Source organism: Rhamphochromis longiceps, linkage group LG3, assembly GCF_057381845.1.
Source record: "Rhamphochromis longiceps isolate RC_006_pf linkage group LG3, R_longiceps_female_GT1.1, whole genome shotgun sequence".
In the NCBI taxonomy this organism is placed as follows: domain Eukaryota; kingdom Metazoa; phylum Chordata; class Actinopteri; order Cichliformes; family Cichlidae; genus Rhamphochromis; species Rhamphochromis longiceps.
In genome coordinates, this window is record NC_140559.1 from 15,562,910 (window position 1) to 15,589,136 (window position 26,227).

At 41.8% G+C, this 26,227-nt stretch overlaps 1 protein-coding gene across 3 annotated transcripts; it reads right to left on the reverse strand.

Moving 5' to 3' along the window:
• Positions 1-25,774, reverse strand: LOC146673104 (NACHT, LRR and PYD domains-containing protein 12-like). 3 transcript variants are annotated; one of them, XM_085389741.1, is made up of 10 exons: positions 25,699-25,774; positions 24,147-24,383; positions 19,947-20,078; positions 19,589-19,690; positions 15,431-15,666; positions 13,338-15,321; positions 12,231-12,404; positions 3,804-3,977; positions 2,468-2,641; positions 1-1,635 (listed from the first exon to the last, which is right to left on the reverse strand). In XM_085389741.1, the coding sequence occupies exons 2-10, from the start codon at positions 24,254-24,256 to the stop codon at positions 1,626-1,628; spliced, it is 3,096 nt and encodes a 1,031-aa protein (XP_085245867.1). In that variant the 5' UTR covers positions 24,257-24,383; positions 25,699-25,774; the 3' UTR covers positions 1-1,625. The 3 variants fall into 3 exon arrangements, with proteins under 3 accessions (XP_085245867.1, XP_085245858.1, XP_085245875.1); XM_085389732.1 differs by having other exon boundaries at positions 13,338-15,324; XM_085389749.1 differs by having other exon boundaries at positions 13,338-15,324; positions 24,064-24,383.
• Positions 25,775-26,227: the final 453 nt, after the last annotated feature.

A 26,227-nucleotide genomic window follows, 5' to 3' on the forward strand; every position in this document is an offset into this window, starting at 1 on the left:
TCATCAGAGCAGTCCAGATTCCAGGACTGATCCCTGAATCCAAACGCTCAGTCATTACTGAATCCTTTCCTTCTGCTTCTGCTGGAACTCACTGATATAGTGACAACTTCACAGATCAGTGGAAGAAGATTTAAAATTTACAATTTACACTTTCATTACAGGAAACTTTATTAAAACAGTTTAGCAAAATCAAATGATAATAATCAGATGACTTAAACTCTACTGATGTAACTAAGCTACTCTGAGTTTGTTCTTCTCTTTAGTGAGGAGAGGTCAGCCAGGCCTAAAGATGCTCTTATCCCCGAGTTCTGTGTTCATGATAATCCCCCAGCAGGAGAGCAGCTGGGCCTCCAGTGGAAGTGTGATGTCATCCAAATCCTACTGAATGAACCATCTAACACAGCAACAATGAGCAGATGAAGCCAAAAATCACACAATCAGTTGACAGGTTCACAGGTTGGACTGAGGTTCCCCCTCTAGTGTCTCTGCTGGAGTCTTCAACATGAACCTTAGATCCAACCTGCTGACCTGCTCCTCTCACAAAGGACTCATTTATCTTTGATTAACAATAAAAATTCTTTATTATTAGGAAACAGAGAAAAGTTCTGTTTCAGCACTCTGATCATATTTAATCACATAAAGCTGGACATTAAGACCTTTGAACCTCTGAGCTGTGATGTAGACGCAGTCAGGGAGGACTTCTATATCTTTCTCCCCCAGGTCACATGACACTCCTACATTTGATTGTGCTATAAAATGATTGTAGGCCCATTTATTGACTAGTAATTATGAATAAAGCAGAGCTGTGTCTCTCTGTACTCACACAAATACCTGAGGAAGTCTCTGAATGAGGGATGTGAGGATCCACTGTTCTGAACCTCGGCTGACTCGACTCAGACTGAAGGTTGATTTAGACTTCTGTGAGTAATCTGAGTAACTTACGCCGTAACCTTCCACGTGACCTGACGTGCACCTCCTGACAAACGTAACTATGCGTTGGGTGGACACATGGTGACTTGAATGGCGTGGAAGGTTGCAGTGTCAATTCAAGTTAATCAATTCGACAATTTTGTTAGGTGCGCTTACCTGAAGTAAACTGCTATCTATGCTAAGAAAGAAATTTTCTCACCTACTGGTGGTTGAGGTGAGAAAACAGCACCCCAGGTGCATACCCAGTGGGGCTAAAATAGATAAGCACAAAAGAGTGCAGAGAAAAGAGGTCCCATACTTTAGCATTGGCAAGTTGAATTAACCCCATGTTTGGGCTAGTCACTGCTGGCCTTAAGACATTGTTTCAAACAGTATTGATCAACATGTGTTCACAAAGCAAATGGCATAAAGTTTTATTAATATAATTGTAGATAATATTTGACCTTTGGGTCAAATATTATTGTACTAGGACTTCCATATTTGACCTTTGGGTCTTGTGATTTCAGCATGTAGGTTAAATGCTCAGTGATTCCATCATATAAAACACTCAGGTGTATGTATATGTATGGTGTATACAAGTATATATGATTACATAGTATATATGAGAGTATATGTCATATATTTCATTAAAAAATACAAATAAAAAATCAAATCGGGACACAGCTCATCCTCTCTCACCGTCCTGTTTACCATCATCAGCTCCACCTGCAGAGAGAAGAAGGAAGAGCAGAGGAGATAAACGAGTGTTTTTAGAGACTCTTCATCAGCTGTCAGTCAGTGATGCAGCACATCCAGTATAAAGAGCAGCAGGGACTTCAGTGCTGGGACTGTACTAGGACTCATTGTTGCTTCACTTTTTCTAATCTTTGGATTTATATTGAAGTTAATGAAAATTTTTCTCACTTCTATGTTTTTTGGACTTTCATTCATTAGAATAAGATAAGACAAGATAAGATAAGATAACCTTTACTAGTCCTACAAGTTGAAAATTAATTTTGTTACAATAGAAAGTGGACAGTGCAAAATTATATAGCAAAAATTAGAGAACACTGGAATAGAATAAGAATAAGATAATGTACACAAATTTACATAATACAATAAAATAAAATACTATATACAATAAAACAAAATAAAATATTATATACAATAGGATAAAATAGAATACAAATGCTGTATGAAACATTTGTATTCTATGTTTTGTATAGCAGTCTGACCAAGGTTATTGTAAAAACACAATAACCTTGGTCTTTCAACTCTGAGCTCTTAAGGAACCCCAACAATCCAGATGGACGGTTCCAGCTGTTAACTGGAGGAATTCCATCCAAACATCTGCTCTCACTAAATTCTTCCTCACCTACAGACTGTGTTCTTCACTGCTTTAAACTTGGAAATGAATGCAGCCATTGGTCTGTGTGCGGCTTTTTTCAGAGAGCTGATTAGCTGTTGACAGTGTTTGATCAGAGTGTGTCAGCCGTTACTATAGTGACCATTAAGGCAGAAACAGGAAGTGTTTGTTTCCAATCAATAAGCTACTGACCTCAGAGTCTCCAGTCTGTAGTCTGGACTCTGCTGAAGGTCAGACAGCTGCTTCACATCTGGATCCTGCAGCTTGTTTAACCACAGGTTTAGCTCTCTCAGATGGGAGGGGTTGGACTTCAGCGCTGCTGCCAGATAATCACAGCTGATCTTCGACAAACCACAGCTTCTCAATCTGTACAAAGATTGAAAGATGTAAGTTTATTAGACAAAGTATGTGCTTGAAATCATTCAGTGTTTCATCATCTGTTCAGAGCTGAAGAAGGTTCAGAGTGTAGAAGTTTAGAAAATGGAAACTCCAAACAGCTGAAGCCAACAGGAAGCAGCTTCAAACAGGAAACTGTGCAGACTTTTCAGACTATATGCCCCGATGCCGCCAGTTTGAGTTTGGAGATTTAAATCTCTGTTCTGTGACTAAGTCCTTGAATCATTTCTTCCAGTTGATCCAATAAGACAGACTAAGTATTGGACGTGTGTAGTTGCTCCATTAGGGGAGCTTCTAAATGTGATGTGATGGCCCCTCTGGGTCTGTCAGATCACAGGACTGAAGAGAGCTCAAACTGGGCACACAGTTGTTCCAGTCTGGACCAAAGACTCTATACTGGGACTGAGGGACTGCTTTGACTGCACCCACTGGGACTTTTTAAAGGCTCATGTTCTCACTTAGATCATTGATTTCTACTTACATTTCTTTCTGGGGAAAAATGGGGATTACTTTGAAAACAGGAAGTATTTTCCCAATAAGCAGCCATGGATTAGTAAATCACTCCAACATGTTCTCAGGCAGAAGAAGCTGTCTTGTTATGAGGGAGAGAAGAAAAAGATTGAGGCACATAAACTTGTTCAAAGAGAGATAAAGCAGCTAAAAGGGGGGCAGGGATAGCTCAGTAGACAAGGTTATTGCTCCATTGTCGGAAGGTTGGTTGTTTGAATCCATTGAATGGCTACCCTGAGGTACCCATGAGCAAGGTACCGTCCGTACTCACTGCTCCCGCTGTGCCTACTTAGTGGCTCCCCACTGCTTCATACATATTTCCCCACAGGGATCACTAAAATTCACAAAATTATTATTTAAAAGTAAAGCAGAGGATGAGCTGAATAAAGGACACTCAAGGCTGGCTTGGAAAGGAATGAAGTCCATGGTGGGGATGCAGAACAAGGACCAAAGATGAATGTGACACTGAATCAGCATAAGACATGGGAGGAAAATGATTGAAGTGTGCTGTGAACTGACTGGGAGATTTTCACACATTTTCCAGTCCTCCTTAGAACAACAGGAAGTTCCTAGCATATGGAAACACAGGTTAAGTGTACTACATACAAACATGGTGACTGACCTCACAATTTCAAGTCTACATCCTGGACTCTCCAGAAAACCACACAGCTGCTTCACTCCTGAATCCTGCAAGTTGTTGTTTCTAAGGTCCAGCTCTCTCAGATGGGAGGGGTTAGACTTCAGCGCTGCTGCCAGATAATCACAGCTGATCTTTGACAAACCACAGCTCCCCAGTCTGTATGAAGAATAAATGTAAGTTTATTAGACAAAGTATGTGCTTGGAATCATTCAGTGTTTCATCATCTGTTCAGAGCTGAAGAAGGTTCAAAATGTAGAAGTTTAGAAAGTGGAAACTCAAAAAAGCTGAAGCCAACAAGAAGCATCTTCAAACAAACACAACAAAAGATAAATCTCTGCATTTTCAAATTAAAGTCCTAAATTTATCACAAAAAACATGAAAAAGTCGTGTTTTTCATTCCAGGAACCACATGGCTTCACCTTTAAAAGTAAAGTTAGGAAGAAATGGACATATTTTAAGTCCCACACCTTTTTCCAGTCACATCATTAAAGTAGACAAACTACAAGCTCCTTTTCATTCCAACAAGTCATCTTCTGACCTGGACTAACAACACTGTAGACGGTCCCTGAGCACTGGTCTCACAGCCAGCTGCACATAGAGACTGTGGAGATTAGAGAAATATTTTCCTGCTATTGTTCATAATCATTATCATTACCCTTCCATTAATAATATAATCTACAGCATTGATATTGTATTCAGATGTTTAAACATATTGGCACCCAATTAGCCTTTATTACAGGTGCAGTTATAACCACTTTAAACTGTTGAGTTGAATCTATAATCTTAAATGCTTTTGAATGCTTTTCATAATCTTAAATGTTTATATGCAGATTATATTGCACTATAAAATAAAGGCCCAACTCTGAGTATAGTCTGGGCCTAAAAATCTTGACAGGAAACTGTAGGTTTGCAGAGCATGCTTTGCATCCAGGAAGTGAAACTACGTTAACCCTGATGAATCAAAAGCAATCTGAAGTGTCTTTTTGGGCGGAGATCTACAGCTGATGTTATGCAGTGTACATCTCACCACATGTGTTCATTAAAATCAATTGTTTGACGAAGCTCTTCTGGACCATGGTTGTTTATACTCTCGTCCTCAATATCGAACCCTTAACAAGACCAAAGTGCAACAGTGAAAGAACATCAGACACAAATTTGTTTCTATTGCTTTCACATAAACATCTACTGTCATTATTTTTACTCAACGCTGTGGAGTCCTTTATTGGAAATTCAAATGTGATTTTTTTCAATCTGTTAGCATCTCCCAAACTCAGCTATGTGACTTCCAAATGAATAAAAGCAGCAGAAGTGGCTTTACAAATGAAAGAGGAAGAAGAAGAGAAGAGGAGAGGGAGAGGAGAGGGAGGCCACCCTCACCATCACTCCAGCTGAAAACATCAAACTTCCATTAAAGTTGGTGAGAAAATGTTGAGCAGGATCAGCTGCTGGCTAATCTGGAGGCTGTAGCAGCTCACAATCACAATGAATTTCCACTCATGAAAAAGCTCAAACTGCTTTATTTCATTACCATATTCCAGTGATGCCTCCATAATGATTTCAGCTTTTCTGTAGACACACTGTGTGTCCTGTATGACTAATTATTGAAGAAGGAAAAGAAGCTGATCATTCAAACTCAGGTGGCGAGGGTCCATCACAAATCTCACTGACAGCCAATAGAAATAAAGAAAAATTCAGACCGACAGTCTTTATGGGGTTAGGCAGTGAACTGCTCACGCTGCATTCAAATGCATCTCAAACTATTGGAATTGGATTCAACTTTTTGAAGAAGATTTCTTCTCAGCTGCTGTTTGGAACATTTCTAATTGATCATGAACTGTATTAAACTCTGTAAATGAACTGAGAACTATTTCTACATTTGAAACTAGGGATTCATTTTCCATTCACTTCTGTACGTTAGTGTATAAATGAATGTTAGACTGGGCGCCATGGAAACACTGGTCTCGGCTGCCTTCTTTCTGTAGTCATTCCAACAGAGTCCTTTCTCTTCTCCAGCTTCTGTTTGAAATCGTTTCGCAGAGCCTGAATCCTGCTTTGTTGTCATGTTTGGGCCTGTGTTAGGCTGCACTGTGTTCCTCTGCTTTAACACACACCTAACCTGGGTTGTCTTAAGCAGCCATATCAGCTTCTGATACCATGAACATCATCACAGCTCCAAACTTCACCTTTGTTAGCTTTGACATTCATGTCTTTCTTTTCTCTCTCTCTGCTTCCACAGAAGCTCAAAGTCTCTGCAGCCGGTTTTTATCTGCTATCATCAGATCTTCAGCAGCCTCACTCTCATCACTCACACACTCTACAGCCTCATCAGTACTGACCTGATCTTCACTGACTGATGGAGCACAACATGAACCTGTGGAGGCTGAAAAACTGTCCTGTCAAACATCTCTCTATCACCACCCCGCTTCTGTCAGCCTTTAAATGAACCCTGATCAAGTATGTCACTTCTATTTGGAGCAAAAAGGAAAAACTGTTGTTCAGTTATTTGGAAAGACACAACATTTCTGAAAGGACTCAAACTTCTTCACATTTATCTTCAGACACATTATTAACCCTATTCTTTAATCGCCATGATAGAACAGAGAAAACCCTACTCATAGTGGTCAAAACATTTATAATTCCATCCATCCTCATCCGCTTTATCCGGGGCCGGATCGTGGGGGCAGCAGCCTAAGCAGAGATGCCCAGACCTTCCTCTCACCAGCCACCTCCTCCAGCTTATCCGGGCGAACACCAAGGCATTCCCAGGCCAGCCGAGAGGTATAATCTCTCCAGTGTGTCAGGGGTCTGCCCCGGGGCCTCCTCCCGGTGGGACATGCCTCACCTCACCAACACCTCACCTAGGAGGCGCCCAGGAGGCATCTTTGTCAGATGTCAACTGGCTCCTGTCGATGTGGAGGAGCAGCGGCTCTACTCTGAGCCTCTCCCGAATGGCAGAACTTCTCACCCTATCTCTAAGGGAGAGGCCAGCCACCCTTTGGAGGAAGCTCATTTCCGCCACTTGTACCTGCAATCTTGTTCTTTCGGTCACTACACACAGCTCCTGAACATCGCTTTTACACTCAGCTCCCTCTTCCCCATGACAGACCGGTGCAGCGTCCACATTACTGCAGCCGCAGCCCCAATCCGTCTGTCAATCTCTGGCTCCCTTCTCCCATCACTCACGGAAAAGACCCCGAGATACTTGAACTCCTCCACTTGGGGCAGGAACTCATCCCCGACCCGGAGTGGGCACTCCACCCTTTTTCGGCTGAGAACCATGGCCTCAGATTTGGAGGTGCTGATCCTCATTCCCGCTGCTTCACATTCGGCTGCGAACCGCTCCAGTGCGAGCTGGAGGCCTTCACTTGATGAAGCCAACATAACCAAATCATTCGCAAAAAGTAGAGATGAGATTCTGAAGCCACCAAAGTGAAAGCCCTCCACCTAGAAATCCTGTCCATAAAAATTATGAACAGAATCGGTGACAAAGGGCAGCCTTGGGGGAGCACATCACCCACCGGGAATGACTCCGACTTATTACCGGCAATGCAAACCAAGCTCTTGCAACGGTTGTATAGGGATCGAATGGCCTGTAGCAATGGGCCAGACACCCCATACTCCCACAGTACCTCCCACAGGACACCCCAAGAGACACGGCCGAATGCCTTCTCCAAGTCCACAAAACACATGTAGACTGGTTGGGCAAACTCCCATGCACCCTGCAATCGTGGCACACACTGCAAACAATTCGGGTCTCAGCGCAGCTGGGAATCAGTGCTATGTATGGCCTGTGATCTGGGAGAAAAAGGGAAGTGGCACAAACAATTAAACAAAAAAAACAAAAGGGAGGTTAGTCCGCCCTTACACAACTTACTCTCAATCAATAACCGCCTTTACGGCTGGACGGACTAACCAAAACAAAATTACAAATCAATCAAAAGAACGAAAAAAGGACAGCAGAGACAGCACAGCTGAAAAACAAACAACATTATCAATTAAAATATTACCCAATAAAATAGCAATTTTATAAAACCATTCAAAATCATGAAGCTAAAACAAACACTCAATATACCTACAATATTGATCAGTTTCCCTGCGCGCAGTCGATCTAGGGCTTGATCAATTCTTCTATTAAAATTCGTGGTCACACTAAAAAAGTCCAATGACACATTAAAAATAGGCACATGCAATAGCAAACGATCCAAACAAAAATGGCAAAAGTCTCTTACCGACAGTATACCCACTCGCACCTGAGTGAATTAATTGCCTCTGGTTTTTTCTACAGAAGAGCGCTCACTTCACCCCACACACCCACTACCTTTTCACAGCTCTTCAGCCAATCACCTGGCAGAAAGCAACAAACTGCCAGGTGACACTTGTTACACTACAAACCTATTGTTAAGAAATTTATTCTAAAACACTTCTTCAGTAAAGACTCAGAGAAGAGAAACACACAGAACTTCTTGCTAGCAAGGGCAGCCTCCAGAACTGAGACTCGTGCTGAGGAACTGCCCCGGCCTTTATTTATACTTCAGTGAGCGTTTGTTCTTTACATTAAAATGTGGAGGTGTACGTTTGTGTGTGTGTGTGTGTGTGTGTGTGTGTGTGTGTGTGTGTGTGTGTGTGTGTGTGTGTGTGGTGCTGCTGATCAAAGGGTCATATAACATAAAAGCACAAAAGGAAACATCCTTGGTCAGGAAGAGGGTAGTCTCCCCCTCACCCTAGATGGTTTACCCTGGATAACACAGTGAAGAAGTCCAGCAGTTCATCTAAACAAAAGGCAGTTAGACTAAAACAGACATAGCTACGTTAAAACAATAAAACAATAAAACAAGGTACGACCTCTCCCCATGCTCCCAGGATGTGGGGGTGGACGCTAAAACACCTTGAAGTGTTACAGCCCCCCGAGGATGAGACATTCTTTCACTATGCCACCAACTAAACACTAATGATTACATGCAGTATTCTACCATATACAAACTTATATAATTAAAAGATTATACTGACTTTTATGTACAATTTCCTATTGACACCTATCATCCAGTGTTCCGCGACCAGGACGAAAACCGCATTGTTGTTCCTGTATTCGAGGTTCGACTAGCGGACGAACTCCTCTTTCCAGCACCCTGGAATAGACTTTCCCAGGGAGGCTGAGGAGTGTGATCCCCCTGTAGTTGGAACACACCCTCCAGTCCCCCTTCTTAAAGATGGGGACCACCACGCCGGGGTGCCCAGGGGTACTGCCCTTGATCTCCATGCAACATTGTAGAGGCGTGTCAACCAGAACAGCCCTGCAACATCCAGAGCCTTCAGGAACTCGGGGCGGACCTCATCAACACCAGGGGCTCTGCCACCAAGGAGTTGTTTAACTGCCTCAGTGACCTCGCCTCTGGAAATTGGCGGGTCATTCCCCTCATCCCCTGACTCTTAATTTCACTGACATGTCTTCCAGCTCCCCTCAGGTTGGGTTTAATAAATGCCAGATCGGTGGCGAATAAGACCTTCATCCTGAAGGATTTCTTTTCTTCCCATGCATTGGATTTCCTCTGTTTGACTGAAACCTAGAGTTCACCCGGTGAGTTAAGCGTTTTTTCTGAACTGCTGCCCGCTGGCTGTGCTTATTTTAGTGCTCCAAGAGCTTCTGGTCATGGCGGGGGGTTAGCTGTTTTTTTAAATCACACTTTGAGTTTAAGCAACTATCCTCATGGACACATCACACCAGCTTTGAACTTTGCCTGTGTGAACTGGGCCACTCGCCTTCATTGCTGTGTGCAATAGTTTATCGGCCTCCTAAATATAACAAGGAGTTTTTATCTGAGTTTTCAGAGTTTCTCGCTGACTGTGATTTGGAGTTATCATATGGATTATCTGTCTGTATCTTACATGTGGCGCATGCTGTATTCTCTGACCATATGCCCATTCTATTTGACGTTGTTCCTCTTAGTCCTGTTGTTAAACCGGCTGCACCTATGCGATGCTATCGTGCCTTCGGCTCAGATACTGCTGAGGATTTTCCAACACTATTTGAACAACTTGTGTCCAGTCCCTCTGAGTCGTCCTCCGTAAATGGATTACTATCTCACCTGGACTCTGTTTGTAAATCTGCCCTTGATGTTGTTGCACCTCTAAGACTCAGGCAGTGTAAACCCAAGTCCAGCCCTTGGCTAACCGATTTTACTCGAGCCATTAGAAGAGAATGTAGGAGATGTTAAAGACGATGGAAAAAGGACATGCTCTACGTTTCTCTGGAAGCTCTTAAGACGAGCTGGAAAGCTTATCAGAGGGCAGTAAAGACTGCCAAAAACTCCTATTTTTCACAACTTATTGCTGTTAATTCACATAACCCTCGTGTTCTGTATAATACCATTAATTCTGTACTGAATGCACAGGATCATGTTCTTTTGCAATCTTCTGAGGTGTAATAACTTTATCTTCTGTTGGCCCGGCTGTGCATGTTCCCTGTTTAAATTTTCTTATTGCTTTCCAACCAATTGTTCTACCTGAACTAGAGAAGCTTGTGTTAACTGCTAAACCATGCGGTTCTCCGAATGATGTCGTTCATCCCCGTTTTCTGAAAGAGGTGTTTCCTACTGTTGGACCACATATTCTGAACATAATCAATACCAGCCTCTTGTCATGTCAAGTACCAAGTGAGTTTAAGCATGCAATTATTTATCCCTTAAGCCAGGCTCAGATATTTCAGTAATGTCAAATTTTAGACCCATCTCTAAACTTCCTTTTCTGAGTAAGATCTTGGGAAAGGTTGTTCACACTCAGCTGATGGATTATCTAAACAACTCTCAAATGTTTGAATTTTTTTAGTCCGGCTTTAGGCCATTTGATAGCACAGAGACAGCTCTCATAAAGGTTATAAACGATATCCTGGTAGCGACGGACTGTGGTAAACACGTAGTGCTTATACTACTAGATATGACTGCTGCATTTGACACAGTGGATCACGACCTTCTGATCTCTTGATTACAGCATTGTGTGGGCCTTTCTGGCTTGGCACTCCTGTGAATAAAATCATATCTCTCAAACAGGAGCTTCTGTGTTAAGTTGGGCTCGTCATCGTCCTCTGTGGCCCCTCTGTCATGGGGTGTACCACAGGGATCTATTCTTGGGCCATTACTGTTTTCATTATATCTCCTGCCACTGGGTGCGATCTTTCGTAAACACAAAGTTGCATTTCATCTATATGCTTAGTGATGTTAAGTCATGGATGGCTCAAAACTTTTTAAATTTTAATGAACGTAGAACGGAAGCAATTCTGTTTGGCCCGAATCGTTTCTCTGACATCCCTGATGTTGACCTTGCTGCTCTGACCCCTTACCTGAAGAGCTCGATTACCAATCTTCGGTTAAAAATCGACTCTGCACTTACCTTTGATCGCCATGTGAATGGAGTGGTGAAATCGTCATTCTACCAACTCAGGCGTCTGTCGAAGGTTAAACCTTTTCTTTCAAGGAGACTGTTATCCACGCTTTTATAACCTCACGCTTGGATTATGGTAACTCCCTTTTAATAAGGGTTGGACCGGAAACTCTGACACGCCTGCAACTAGTACAAAATGCTGCGGCACGGTTTTTATCTAGTAAAAGGAAATTTGAGCACATTACTCCGGTCCTGGCCTCCTTGCACTGGCTTCCAATTCAATTTAGGATTCATCTTAAAGTTCTTTTATTGGTTTTTAAATCTTTAATTGGTCTGGCACCTGTGTATCTGTCTGATTTGCTGAAGCCCTATGTCCCCACTCGTTCACTCCGGTCAGCTGAGCAGCTGTTGCTCTCAGTCCCCAAATCACGGCTGAAACTGAGAGGAAACCAAGCGTTCTCCATTGTGGCTCCTACGCTTTCGAATAATCTTCCTCTTCACATTAGGCAATCGACATCAGTGATGGTTTTTAAATCCAGATTGAAAACACATTTGTATTCACTGGCTTTTGACTCTGTGGTTGACTAACTTGTATTTTATTGTTTTTGCTATATTCATTATTTTATCGTATTTATTATTCTTATGGTAACTATTATGTTTCTATTGTTCAGTACTTTGGTCATCCTTGCGTGTTTTTAAAGTACTATATAAATAAACAATGATGATGATGATGATGATACAAACACTGCTTATATGGTACAAGTTCCTCTTTTTTGTCTGGCTTCCTGTATTTATTAATATGCTAGTATAGCTCTATACTAACTTCCTGTTTTTCAGTCTGGCTGAGCACTTAGTTTGTGAGTCACAAGTGGCCTTGCTTTACAACCCTTCATTATTAAAGTACATAAAACAATATAATCAGAAAACAAGCACTAAGAGTATATTAATTACATGACAACATCCTGAACATTTATGAACATCAATCAAAGATCTGAAATATAGAAAAACAAGAACATCTGCTGTCAGTGAACTCACCTCAGAGTCTTGAGTCGACAGTTGGGACTCTCCAGTCCAGCACAGAGAAGCTTCACTGCTGAAAACGTCAGGTCATTTAAACTCATGTCCAGTTGTGTCAGATGGGAGGGGTTGGATTTCAGAGCAGAGGCCACAACTTCACACTGAGTCTCTGAGAGTCGACACTGAGTCAGTCTGTGATTAGAAAATATAAAATGTGTTATTATAAAAGAGGAAATTCTGCATTATAAACAGACTGAATGTACATGAAGACAAAACGGAGTGACGTCACAATCTGATGAACGTCTGCTCTTTACATCTGTGCTTCAGCTCCTCTTACTGTGTTTGACATGACACAATGACTCAGTCTCTCTCAGACCTGCAGACTTTTAATGAGCATTTTTGTTTGGCTTTAATGTGCAGATGAAGGAGGGAAGATGGCATCACTTTAAGGCTTCCATAATGTTCACGGTCTGTCAGTCAGATCTGATCCAAAGTCAGACATTTGGACTGTTTCCTGTTTTGAATCTGACTCCAGAACATTTTGAATGAGTTCAGCTCAGTGAAGAGTTCCAGCCGGAGAAAGCTGATCTTTGTTTGCTACCTGCTGCTGTCAGGTACGACTGTTCAATTTGACATGCAGGAAAAATGTGGTAACTGTTACCAAACGGAGCAGAAATCTCATCACTGGACAATAATGACAACTGAACTCAGAGCTGCTGATATCATATCTGATTTCAAGTGAACTAAAAAAAGAAATGATTAGCTCATTTTATCTTTCTTTTTTTTCCCTCTGTCACGATTTTTAACATTATAGTTCATTTCACTACAAAGATTCTTATTTCTGTCTTCTCTATAACAGGAGCGTCTGAATGACCAACAACAGCAGCCGCAGATTTAAAATACTGCCCCCAAATGACACAACACATGAACTACATGTAGAAGTGAGTCTACAATACACAGCATATGACTACCAATGCAGGATAATGCACATACACATTTCCTGATAAACAGAAAATATAATTTTATCTGAGAAACTCCAACTAATGAGAGTTACTGTGTACATCTGAAGAACTAAACTACTAATCTACACTAATAAAGTGTGTTAATGATCACATCTGGACTCACCGAGCCTTTTGGCAGTTCCTCACAGCTGGAATCAGTCTCAGTTGTCCCTGCTCTGATATGTTGTACCTCCGAAGGTCAAACTCATCCAGAACCACATCTGACATCTGCAGCATGAAGGCCAGAGCTGAGCACTGGATCTCAGAGAGTTTCTTCTCTGATCTGTTCTCTGACTTCAGGAACTCTTGTATCTCCAGATGTACTGAGAGGTCGTTCATCTCCATCAGACAGTGGAAGATGTTGATGCTTCTATCAGGATACATGTTATCACTGTTCATCATCTTCAGGTTGTTGATGACTCTCTGGATGATTTCTGTACTGATCACTGTTTGACCCAGCAGACCTCCTAAGAGTCTCTGGTTGGACTCCAGAGAGAGGCCATGAAGGAAGCGAACAAACAGGTCCAGGTGGCCATTTTTACTCTGGAGGAATTTCTCCATGACTCTGTTCAGAAATGCATCGTATGATCGGAGATCCCTTCCAAAAAGCTTCTTGGTCATAGAAGTTATCTTTTGGAAGTAAATCATCTGCGTTCTCATCATAGTGCTCTGGTCCCAGACCTCTCTTGGATCCACGTAATCATTCACCAATCCTTCATCATCACTATAATTATCAGTATCACTATCATCATCTTCATACTCTTCCTCCTCATCCCAGATGAAGTTTCCCACCTGGGGACATAAGAAGTTCTCCACCACCTCTGTCTTCCTGTTGGTGAAACAGTGGAACATGTAGACTGCAGCCAGAAACTCCTGAATGCTTAGATGAACAAAGCAGTAGATTGGTTTGTGGAAGATCACACACTCTCGTTTGAAGATCTCTGTACAAACTCTTGAGTACACCGAGCCCTCTGTGACACCCAGACCACACTGTTCCAGGTCTTCTTGGTAGAACATATTTCCTTTCTCCAGATGTTCAAACGCCAGCCTCCCCAGCTTCAGAAGAACTTCCCTGTCAGCCTCCGTCAGCTCCTGTGGACTTGTCTCATGTCCCTCATCGTACTTGTTCTTCTTCCTCTTTGTCTGAACCAGCAGGAAGTGTGAGTACAAGTCAGTCACGGTCTTGGGCAGCTCTCCTCTCTCCTCTGTAGTCAACATGTGCTCCAGAACTGTAGCAGTGATCCAGCAGAACACTGGGATTCTACACATGATGTGGAGGCTCCTGGATGTCTTCATATGGGACATAATTCTGCTGGACAGCTCTTCATCACTGAATCTCCTCCTGAAGTACTCCTCCTTCTGGGCGTCAGTGAAGCCTCGTAGTTCTGTTATCCTGTCAACACATGTAGGAGGGATCTGATTGGCTGCTGCAGGTCGGGAAGTTATCCAGACGAGAGCCGAGGGAAGCAGATTCCCCTGGATGAGGTTTGTCAGCAGCTGGCTGACTGATGACTTCTGTGTAACATCAGACAGCAGCTTCCTGTTGGTGAAATCCAATGAAAGTCTGCTTTCATCCAGGCCGTCAAAGATGAACAAAAGCTGACAGACAGCCAGCTTCTCTGCTGTGACCTTCTGTAATGTTGGATGGAAAACATGGATCAGCTCCAGAAGACTGTACTGCTCATCTCTGATCAGGTTCAGCTCCCTAAATGAAAGCAGAACCACCACACTGACATGTTGGTTCTCCAAGCCCTCTGCCCAGTCCAGAGTGAACTTCTGCACTGAGAAGGTTTTTCCAACACCAGCCACGCCGTTAGTCAGAACCACTCTGATGGGGATGGGTCTCTGTTGGTCAGGTAAGGCTTTAAAGATGTCCTGGCACCTGATTGGAGTGCCATGGAGGGCGTCCATCTTGGAAGCTGTCTCCAGCTGCCTCACCTCATGTTGGGTATGAACCTCTTCACTCTGTCCCTCTGTGATGTGGAACTCAGTATAGATCCTGTTGAGGAGGGTTCTACTTCCTGTTTCATCACATCCTTCTGCCACACGTTCACATCTCCTCCTCAGACTGATCTTATGTTCATCTAAAAGCTCCTGCAGACCAACAACTGCTGAAAGAAAGAAAAACAGAAAGAAAACTCTTCAATGTGTGAACAACACAACAAAAAGTCCAGTTTTCAGAAACGAGTCCATCAGCAGACAGATGTTTAGTCTTACTTTGGACACAGCTGCTTTGACTGGCTGTCTGCAGTCCAGCTCTGGTTCTGGATCTTTCTCCACACTGGGGACAGGAGGAGTCTCCTGATGAAGCAGACTGGTCCCAGTATGAGGAGATGCACTGTCTGCAGAACCAGTGTCCACAGCTGGTACAGACTGGATCCTTCAGGACGTCCTGGCACAAAGCACAGCAGGGCAGCTGCTCCTCCTCACAAACGCCACTGTTCTTCTTCTCTCTGTGAACACATTTCTTTATCACTAAAATCATTTACTGACTTTTGCACAAAATATCCAAATTTAAAAGATGGTGCAGAAGTCCTGTGGGTCAGAGCATTCAATCTGGAAACAAAGTGATGATTCATTGATTTCATCAACACTATTGAACTCATTTTCTGTCTGCCTTTCTCATTAAACATTCAGCATTCTGCTTGCAGTTTGCTGTGACTGCACATTTCCCGCAAAGACTTCACAGTAAAAGCCTTCCTTTGGAGGGTGCTGTTTATATCCTTCATGTTTTCCAGTCAGTGTATACAGATTATCTTTGTTTAGTTAATAATTGTGATTACTTTACAGAAGTAACTGATTAGTTACAGAAACATATCCAAGGTGAGCAGGTACCCCTCCAGCATAAACTCTAAGCAGCTAAAACATGAATGAATGTAAAAGGTGTCCCAGCTGTCAGTCAGACTGTACTCGGTGCCACATTAGAGATGTGGTTTCTGACAGCTGCTCCAGCTGCAGGATCAAACAGAAGTCCAAACATCTTTGCCTTTGTTGCTTCTTATTATTGAACAACACAGCTGAGCATTGGTTGAGCATCTGCAGCTCAACGTGGCAAAGACCAAGGAACTGATCGTGGACTTCAGGAAGACCAGGAAACACTTGACCCCTGTTTCAATCCAGGGGGTCAGTGTTGACATTGTGGAGGACTATAAATACCTTGGAGTACACATTGACAATAAACTGGACTGGGCTAAAAACACCACAGCACTTTACAGGAAGGGCCAGAGTCGTCTCTATTTTTTGAGGCGACTGAGGTCCTTCAACATCTGTCAGAAAATGCTGAGGATTTTCTATGAGTCTGTTGTGGCCAGTGCGATCCTCTATGCTGTTGCATGCTGGGGGAGCAGGCTGAGGGTCGCAGATGCCAACAGACTTAATAAACTGATCCGTAAGGCCAGCAATGTTGTGGGGATGGAGCTGGACTCCCTCAAGGTGGTGTCGGAGAGGCGGATGCTGTCCAAGATAAAGACAATGTTGGATAACACCTCCCACCCACTCCATGACATGTTGGTCAGTCACAGGAGCTCGTTCAGTGAGAGACTGAGATTACCGAAAAGCACCACTGAACGACACAGGAAATCATTCCTGCCTGTGGCCATCTCCCTGTACAACGCATCCACTTAACACACTGTTTGCTGCTACAGCTACACATGTTTCTTTTCCAACTATTTATTTATAAGTGACTTATGTATCTATGTATGTATATATATGTATATATTGTACTATTCTTAGTTAGCGTATTGTCTGTCTTGTCTTAATGTTGGTTTAAAATGGAGCACTGTAACAAAAAATAATTTCCCCCAGGGATCAATAAAGTATTCTGATTCTGATTCTGATTCTGATAATGCAGCCTTTAACATTAGCATTGTTAGCATATATGCAACAGAAATGTGGTCAGAAACTGGTATTGAGGGGCTGGCATAGCGAGAGGAGACGATCGCTGTTCCCACTCTCAAGTATTACAACCAACCCACAGCTGACTCGGTAAGAGTCAGGGGGTCATGCAGTGGGCCAACCCTCTCCCACTCAGTCTGAGGGAAACCCACACTGCACACTGGTCCTAATGTCAAACCACACAACAATTCCAAGGAAGGAGGAGAAGAAAGAAAGACTGAGGAAAGGAAACAATCAAAGGGAACATTAACAGATCAGCTTCTGTAGCGTCTCCAGGTTCTCCTGGTGACCAGCCGCTGTGTCCACACTGGCTCCAGTAGCTTCTCTTAATCTATTTAATCATTTATTAGTTAGGTGTGTAATTCTCATATTCTTTTCCCCCAACCTCATTTTGATCAGGACAAGTTTTTCTCTGAGTTAAACTAATAAGACTAGACATCTCTGTTCAGCAGCTGTGAGATGAAGGCTCCAGGACATCTTCAAGGATACTAAATATTTCAGAATAAGCTTCACCACAATCATTTTCAGAGCTCTGGTCTCTGCTATCAAACTACAACTGTTAAACTAGAACTACAGATTTCAAAATTTTATTTTAGAAACTTATTCTCAAAGGACAACATGAAAGATTATATCATTTTTTTTCAAAATTTTTTTCATAATTTTTAAACATTATTACATATATTTTGAATGAGTTGTATCCATGAAGTAAAGAAAAAAAAACATGTTTTAGAAGATCAGTCATTGCAGTACGAAACATCTATGAGATCAAAGACATTTATGAAACATTGCTGACAGTATCTCCTGTGACAACTTTGTGCAGCAACTCTAAACATTTTTGTAACTGTTGATTGTTCATGTCAGTTTGAGTTTGTTTGGTGCTTCTAAAACATTTTCTTACGTTACTTTGACGACAATTACTTGTTTGCTTTGTGTCTGTCTTGCTTTCTCCTGACATTTACTTCATATACACAATATCCTTCTGAGAACCAGCCTATACATTAATGTGATCTGTAATGGACATTTGTTTTTTTTATCTATATCTTTTGAGTTATTCAAGCTGCCATACTAGTCAAAGGAGTTTGCAAAGAAAAGCGTCTGGACTTCTTTAAGTTACTTGAAGACGTTTCACGTTTCACCTCTCGAGGTGAAACGTCTTCAAGTAACTTAAAGAAGTCCAGACGCTTTTCTTTGCAAGCTCCTTTGACTACGATGACCTGGATGACTGAGAACCTTCACAGACAAGCTGCCATACTAAATCCTGATGTACTAGATAGAGGATATCCTGGGCTTTCCATTGATATCTCATATGTTTGGTCGCCTCTTTTAGCTCCAAATAGGCAGGAAATCACAAGAAATGTTCAATGGAGAGATTATTTTTTTTGGAGTCAGTGGATACTGAAGTGCAAAGTTTCTGCAGAGCCTATCACTACTTCATTTGGCCATCAGATTAGTTCAAGAACAAAGCTTCATGAAATAGGTTTCCATGACAACCAGCTGCATTCAATCCTGACATCACCAAGCACAATGGTCCAGTGGTGTAGAGCACATGGCCACTGGACTCTGGAGCTGCGGAGATGTGTTCTCCGGAGTGACCAATCACACTTCTCCATCTAGCAATCTGATTCACAAGTATAGATTTGATGGTTGCCAGAGCAAACCATCCAGAAAATTTGATTATTTTTTCACAGCTGAAAAACAACATTTATTCTCTATTGGAATCTGCATCGTCCAATCCAAAGGTTACAATCTGAAGGAAACATCTGGTTTTGTTTCCTGTGATTAAATCTGAGCATCAGTATCGTGGGATTTATCCACAACATCCACACCACTGTTGTTCAGTGTTGTCATGATGGCAGTCTCATTAACAGCAGCAATTATGATCCAGGCTTTAGCTGCTTTGGTTGTCACATTCAAAAATATAACTTTTTGTATTCGTATTTAAGTTTTTTGTCTGATTCTAGATTCAAAATGAAAACATAACTGTAAATTCAGACACATGAGGTTGTGCTGAAAAGAATGATACCAAACAAGCCAAATAAAAAGTTTTTAAAGGTGAAATATAGATAAATAAAAATAAATAAATAAATATAACCACTCAAAAGTCATTAAAAATGTCCAATTACACCCTGGACCCCAGAGGGTTAAACGTTTTTTTAAAGTAACGCTATAGTTACTTTTCAAGTAATTACTTTTAGAATCTTGTAACTCAGTTATTAACTAAGTTAATTTTTTGATGAAGTAACTTGTAACTGTAAGTAATTACTTTTTCAAAGTAACTTGCCCAACACTACTCAGTACGCACTTTCCCCACAGACATGAGCATCACTGTCCTCAAACAGCAAATAACCAAGTATAATATTTTGATCTTTTCTCTTTCATTGTTTTCTTTTTAATGAATCTTTGTAACAATCTAAGGATGTTTCAGGTCATATTTATCCAGGAAAAGACAAACATGTAAAGGAGTCATCACAGCTCTCTGACCTCGTTGGTCCAGGTTCACCACTGACGTTTGGATTTTCAGGTTTGGACCAGTCACTCCTCACAGACGGACAGCTGGACCCTGCAGACTGTGACCTCTGACCTCTGCAGACACAAACATGATTGAAGCAGCTGTGATCACACAGACTGCAGATAATGCAGCTGTTTCCTGTCAGTAACAGTCCTCTTAGATTAGAGTTCAACTTTTTACAGGAAAACTGGACAAAACTGAGTTTTGTTAGAAATTCATTTTCATTTCCTCTCAGCTGACAAACACAGTCAGAAATTCAACCAGAATCAACACTAATTATAATGTCAGTGCAGAATTATTTCTGTTACTCAGTGAGTTCAGCTCTCTGACCTCGTTGGTCCAGGTTCAGTACTGAAGTCTGGAGAATTAACTCTGGAGTCGTCACTTTCACAGCTGAATCCTGCAGACTCTGCTCTGTCCTCCTCTTTCTCCATCATCATCTTCTTGTGGACTTTAGTCAGTCTGAAATCACAAACACTCCGTGAGTTCACATTAACAGAAGTAACTGAGTTACAGTCGCTGACCTCTGACCTATCATGTAACCTAGAAAAAAGGTCACATGATCCAGAGCAGCGATCACAGAAACATGATCTCACCTGCTGACTTAGAAATTTAAGTCATTCCGAAACACAAAACGCAAGACAATGACTGAACATTACGAACAGCTCTGAGTGTGATACAGTCAGCTCACTGCAAACTCTGACCTCAGTATGAATTAAAGCTCTTTTATGGCCACTAAGACACTTTAGGATCACATGATGTCCACACATGATATCTGTGACTGTCGTAGTTTAACATGTGAACTTCATACATGTAACATTCATGTTGATGCAGATCTCAGTCCCACATCAGCTCTGCTGAATAATCTAAAGTTTCTCTCTGACATCAGGATTCATGTCATGTCATGAACACACCTCCATGTTTCTGTTTCTCAGACACACTGAATTCAAACAGTCTAAGGAAAAACGATGAATTTAACCCTTTAAGACCTACCATAGAACCAAGTCCGCCAGAGCTTATATTATATTTTTACATGTTGTAGATAGGGTTGCCAACCGTCCCTTAAAATACGGAATCATCCCGTATTTAGAAACAAAAGTACACGTCCCATATTGAGCTAATAAGGGACGCACTTTGTCCCGTAATACAGTGAGAATCAAAAGTAGTCTATAACTTTTAATGGAATTAACGCTTTGTTTGAAAACATAATTCCCTGCTTTGTGACCAATGAGCAGACAGCACACTTATGACAATTCGATTATGACAATTCAGATTACTGCTCATCTCATTGGTCGAGGAAAGGTCGCTTACGGAGAAAATACCGACAACTAGACAAGACAACAAATGACCACAACAAGAAGCATGGCCAACAGGGAAACAAACGCCGAGACTGCGGTGCAAGTCTCGGACGACAGTACACCTAAAGCTGGGCAAACACTGTGCGATTTTTTTCAGTCGCATTATTCAGCTCCGGCTCACAATGCATGATTGACTCGCAGGGGTTAGAAGTTGGTAGGTCACGATGCAGGTCTCACACTATACTGCCTGATGCTCTGATGCAACCTGAGAGCTCACACTGTGCGTCCATAAAATTAAGGTTATAACAGAAAATCTGTCGCTCTCTCTCCCTCTGTCTTTCACTCACACAGACACACCACCACCATAAACTTTGCTAAATCACTGATCGGGCAGCTAAGTGCATATGAGAGCATGAGGGTGGGAATGGATGTTTGTATCTGTGTGTGCCTGTATGTCTGTGTCTATATGTCAGGTTGGGTATCAGACGCCACCTCTATGGGGACATCTCAGGCCCTCCAAGATTAGAAGGCCTATCTCCCCCCACCACCACCACCACTTCCCCTACCAGTGGCGGACTCCCTCAGACATCGGTGCGTTGGTGGTTCTTTGTGTCCGGGGATGGGCGTCCAGGTACACACCGGCTCACTCCTTGGCGGCCGCTTATCGGGGCCTGGAGCCTGGGGCTCGCTCGGGCCACTTCGGAGGTGGGGTGCCCCCGACCTCTCGGCCTGGGGCTCGGTCACTCAGGCACAGCTGGCTGCCGGCGGAGCTCACGGGCGCGTCACTGCAACTCCCCCTGGCTTCTGCTCCGCGGCTGCTGAGTGAGCCCTCATCTGGGACTCTCCTCAGCTCTTTCTGGGACAGTGGCGCAGCTGCCCCTCTGTTGGTCTTCCTTGGTCTCTTGTGTTCTGGGGGCCTCTGGATGTCTGGAGTTTTGATCTCCTCCATACCTTCTTCATGCCCTGGAGGACGGGGCTGTGGCCCCCCCACACCCTCTAGCAGATCATTACATGAAGGAACCTTTTAAATACAAGCGCGTCCATGCTCACAGGTGTACACACGGGTGATCACACCCACAAACTACACCCTTTTTGGCTCCTACCTCAAAGCACACTGTGTTCTGTTGATCTTATGTGCTGCACAATAATGTTTAATATTTAGTATTTACTGTCATATTCCCATATATCATTGTGATGTTGTTTATTCTATTACTCTTGTTTTCTTCTGCTTGTTCTCTTTTTTCTTTCTCAACAGGTGATCCAGGTGATCGATATATGCATTTTTTTTTCTCTGCCCGTTCTGTTGGTTTTTGTTTTTTGCCCTTCTCCCCTGTCCCTCTTCTTAGCTGTTTCTCTTTCCCTCTTTCTTTCTCCCCTTCTTTCCCCCAGTCAAGTCTGTCCCGTATTCAGCAAGTGAAAATAAAATAAACAATAAAAGGTGAATCAAATGGACCATTACGGCAAGGCTGGGATGGTAAAAAAAATAAATAAATAAAATCACTGATCGGGCAGATGTGATTGAGCAGCAATGTAAATCCAACTATTTTCACGGTTGTTGTGGTCGTGATAATTTTGTGATGCCACATCGAAAAGGCTCGGATGAGCTTTCCAAAGTTCTACAAGTTGTGCCTCCATCGCTTGTGTCCAGATCACACGCTGCACAGTCGTGCTGCTCCGTCTTTTTCCCCGACGTTTACGTGTTTGCGCGTGAGCAGTGTGAGCGGCTGTGGTGACACCCTCACGAGCGATTGATGATCGGGAGCTGGTCGTGAGGTGTTAATCGCTTCTCGTTACCCCACGTATACTACACGACGCACGATAGAGGACAAAATTGGTCCGATCACCAAATCGGTCGCACGACTCAAAAGTCAGCTCAAAATGGGCCTAAAACCGCACAGTGTAAGCCCAGCATTAGAGCAGCAATGTTTGTTCCCCTCAGAAAAAGGGAAGAATGGGAAAAGGAAAACACCTGGCTGGAAAAAGTTAATATGGACATGTGCAGTGAATATCAGCGCTATGTGGCCAGAAGTGTGATAATATAACTTATTTTGTGTAATAAACAACTGCAAGGATAGATGATTACAACAAATAGATGACTAATACATAAAAGTAATACATAGATGAATAATGATGATGAGTTAAGATGCGTAATCATGGGAACAAGTGGGTTTACAAACAGGAGCAGCTGATTAGCATTAGAAAAGCTGAAATAATACCTCAACTGAAGCCAATTGTACTAAATGCACTAAATGTGCACTGTTACAAGAATGTTTTTCTTTCTATTATATTCTATTATTTTAAGTTAAGCAGGACAGAGTTCTTTTAAAGAAAGATTTACTTATATTCTCAAAAGTTAAGCATGACAGGCTTCTGTTTAAGAAGGAGACCTGTTTTACTGTGTTAATATTGTCATTTTGAGCTAAAAATAAATGGCTAAATGATCATTTGTTTCACATGTGTTCATATCACAAAGAATAGAATATGCATCTACTTAAATCAACTTCAAGTCAAATGGTTAAAAAAAAATTTCACACACAAAAAAAGAGCTAGAAAATTCACCACACTGGGAAGGGTGAAGACAACTGGGTTGCCCGGCCCTGGCCACGAGGTGTCCCTTATTTATTTTTCAGGGAGTTGGCAACCCTAGTTGTAGAGCCATTTTTGGGAGCATTTCAAGTTGCTATACATCAATACAACCATTACAGCCTAAATTTTAATAATATGCATGCATGAAGTGCATAGTAATTACATAAATTGCAAAAAAAAGCAATAAACTACAAAAAAATTGAAAATCGTTTTTGTTTTTTAACATATATTTCTAGTTAGAGAAATTTAAGAGGCTTATCCCTCAAAACTGTAACTACAAAAAAAGTTGCACAAAATAGTTTCCCACCACAGGAAATTTATTTTGAGTGTCTTCATAGTTTTATTTTTGAAATACACTGTCATGGTCCTGCGACCATGACTCAGTGACTTTATGTTTGTGTTCTTTATTGTTATTACTTTCATTATTATTCGTGGCTGTTTTGGGATGGTTTGTGTTTTGGGATTTTAGGTACTGGGTTCTGGGTTTGTGCTCCCTCTATTGGTCCCTGGTGTTAGTGTTCCCCTGTCTCGTCAGGTTAATCAGGTCCAGCTGTATCCCCCACCTGTGTGTGATTTCCCAGTGTCTCTCTGTGTACTTATAGTGTGTGTTTTCCTCTGCTCCTCGTCGCGTCGTCTGTGTTCATACCCGGTGAATTCCCCTGCGTGCTCTCCCTGCTGTTCTTCCTTCATGTTCAGGTTTGCCACTCCTTTGTGTAGTTTCTCCCAGTTTAGGTCGTCCTTAGTTCTGTTTGCCATCTCCTCTTTATGTTCAGTATTGTCAATAAATCACCCTTCACGTCTGAAATAGTGCTGCGTTTGAGTCCTCCTTCCACTCTTCACACGGCCGCTGACCCGGACCGTGACATACACCAATTTCTATACACTGCAGGAAAAACGAAAATAAATATTATAGTGCAAATTTGCAAAAAAGCAGCATATGCGTCAAAATAAAATATTTCCAGCAGTGCAATATGAGTCCTAAGCATCCCAGAAACGACACAGAAACTCATAAAGTCAAACATAACTTTTAAAAAGACCAGTATAGGCCCTGAAGCCCTGATGGTAAAAAAGACTACATTTCCGCGAAAATGACATCACTTCCGGTTTCGGGCAGGTAATGGCGGAAATGCAAAAGTTCGCGCTGACGTCTATTCCAACGTAGGAAGTGTTTTGAACAGCTGATCGGATCGGCACAGCGTGTTTCTGGAATATTATGTTTTTGTTCCTGCAAGCGCTTTTTATGCAGTTTTTACAAAGCTTTATGTGGAAGGAAACCGTGACCTAGGACAAGCTGATGGCATAAGATGTAAGTACAACTCCTTTGGTTTCATATGCAAAAAAATTTTTTGCGCTAGCTTAGGTGGTTGCAGTGCTACTGGGATTTAAAAATAGTTACGCAAAACAGAGCGTGTCCGCTCCGATCGGCTCTAAAGGGTTAAAGTGTTTTACATCTTTGCACCTGAACATTTCCAACAAACTGGCTTCACTGACTGTCTGATGTAGAAGGACTTTATAACAAATTATTCTTAGTTTATTATAAATATTATGCTATTGCTATTAATGGTTAAAAATTGACTGATTCGTGTTCTTTTGTGTATCTGACTGCGTGTTTTGTGGTGATCTTAAACTTTATATGAGTAACTCGAATAACATCAAGTAGCGTCATTCAGACTGAAAACTCACAAGGAACAAATTTTCAAAGTCCTAGACAAAACAGCCCAAAGACAAGAAACTAGAAACACAAGAGACACACACTGACCAACTATTAATGGTTCAAAGCTTCAAATGCTAAAAGAAAATTGAGATCCACTGATTAAAAACACAAAAGCTGCAGAGTCCAAACACTTTGCTTCATATTATGACTCAAGTCAAATCCTCCACAGGCAGATATATGAACGCTGACATTTTTTAGAACAAACTGAGTTTATGTAATTTTTCCAGTTAAAAGAAGCGCAATGATCTATCAGACCAATGATTAGTGTTTGATGGCTCAAAAGTTTCATACAGATCTATTTAAACTGTTCATCACAGTAACCAATGTTTCAGTGCTAAGTTACTGACTGATAATCAGTGTGGATTCAATCAATCAATAATCTATAATACCGTGGATTTGTCTTCAAACACATAAATTTTGTCCTGGAATGAGAGTTGAACATCAGGTCCAAACATTACAGAGTAGAAACAAAAAGCAAACTTACAGTTTCTTCACACAGAGACAGCAACAACGAGCTCCACTCCACTCCACTAAACAGGGACACACAGTTGAGCTGCTTCTTGGAGGAGGCGGGACTCCATGTGAAGCTCAGGCGGAGCTCAGCAGGAACAGTCGAGTTCATTTAACTGGACACTGGAACATTTCTCTGATTTCATTCTCTTTCATTTCCATTAAATTTGCATTTGATGTGCCTGTGTGTGTCTCTGTGTTCAGATGTGACTGACTTCTTTTTGAATTTTTTGCTGCATGTTCATCTCCATTACGGAGATGTGTTTGTCACAAGATTTTATCTTTACTGATTTGGCTTTTAGACCCCAGAAAATGTTTCACTGCTCTTAAAAAACTTACTTAAAAACAGGAAAGTTTGAACAGAAGTCACTTTCACTTCTTTACAAGCTGATCTTTAAAATATCAACCTTTGCATTAAACTATAATTCATAATCACTTTCTTTAACTACAGTGAGTTTTAATGAATGATTTAAATATGTTCCTTTGGAGAAGACAAATCAAAT

Coding starts and splice junctions, on each gene's coding strand:
- LOC146673104 (XM_085389732.1), bottom strand. CDS start 24,256: ATGGCAAACAGAACTAAGGACGACCTAAACTGGGAGAAACTACACAAA. Junction 20,079..24,146: donor CACGCAGGGGAATTCACCGG/GTATGAACACAG, acceptor TTGTGATTTCAG/ACTGACTAAAGTCCACAAGA. Junction 15,667..19,588: donor GGTGAACCTGGACCAACGAG/GTCAGAGAGCTG, acceptor ATGTGTTCACAG/AGAGAAGAAGAACAGTGGCG.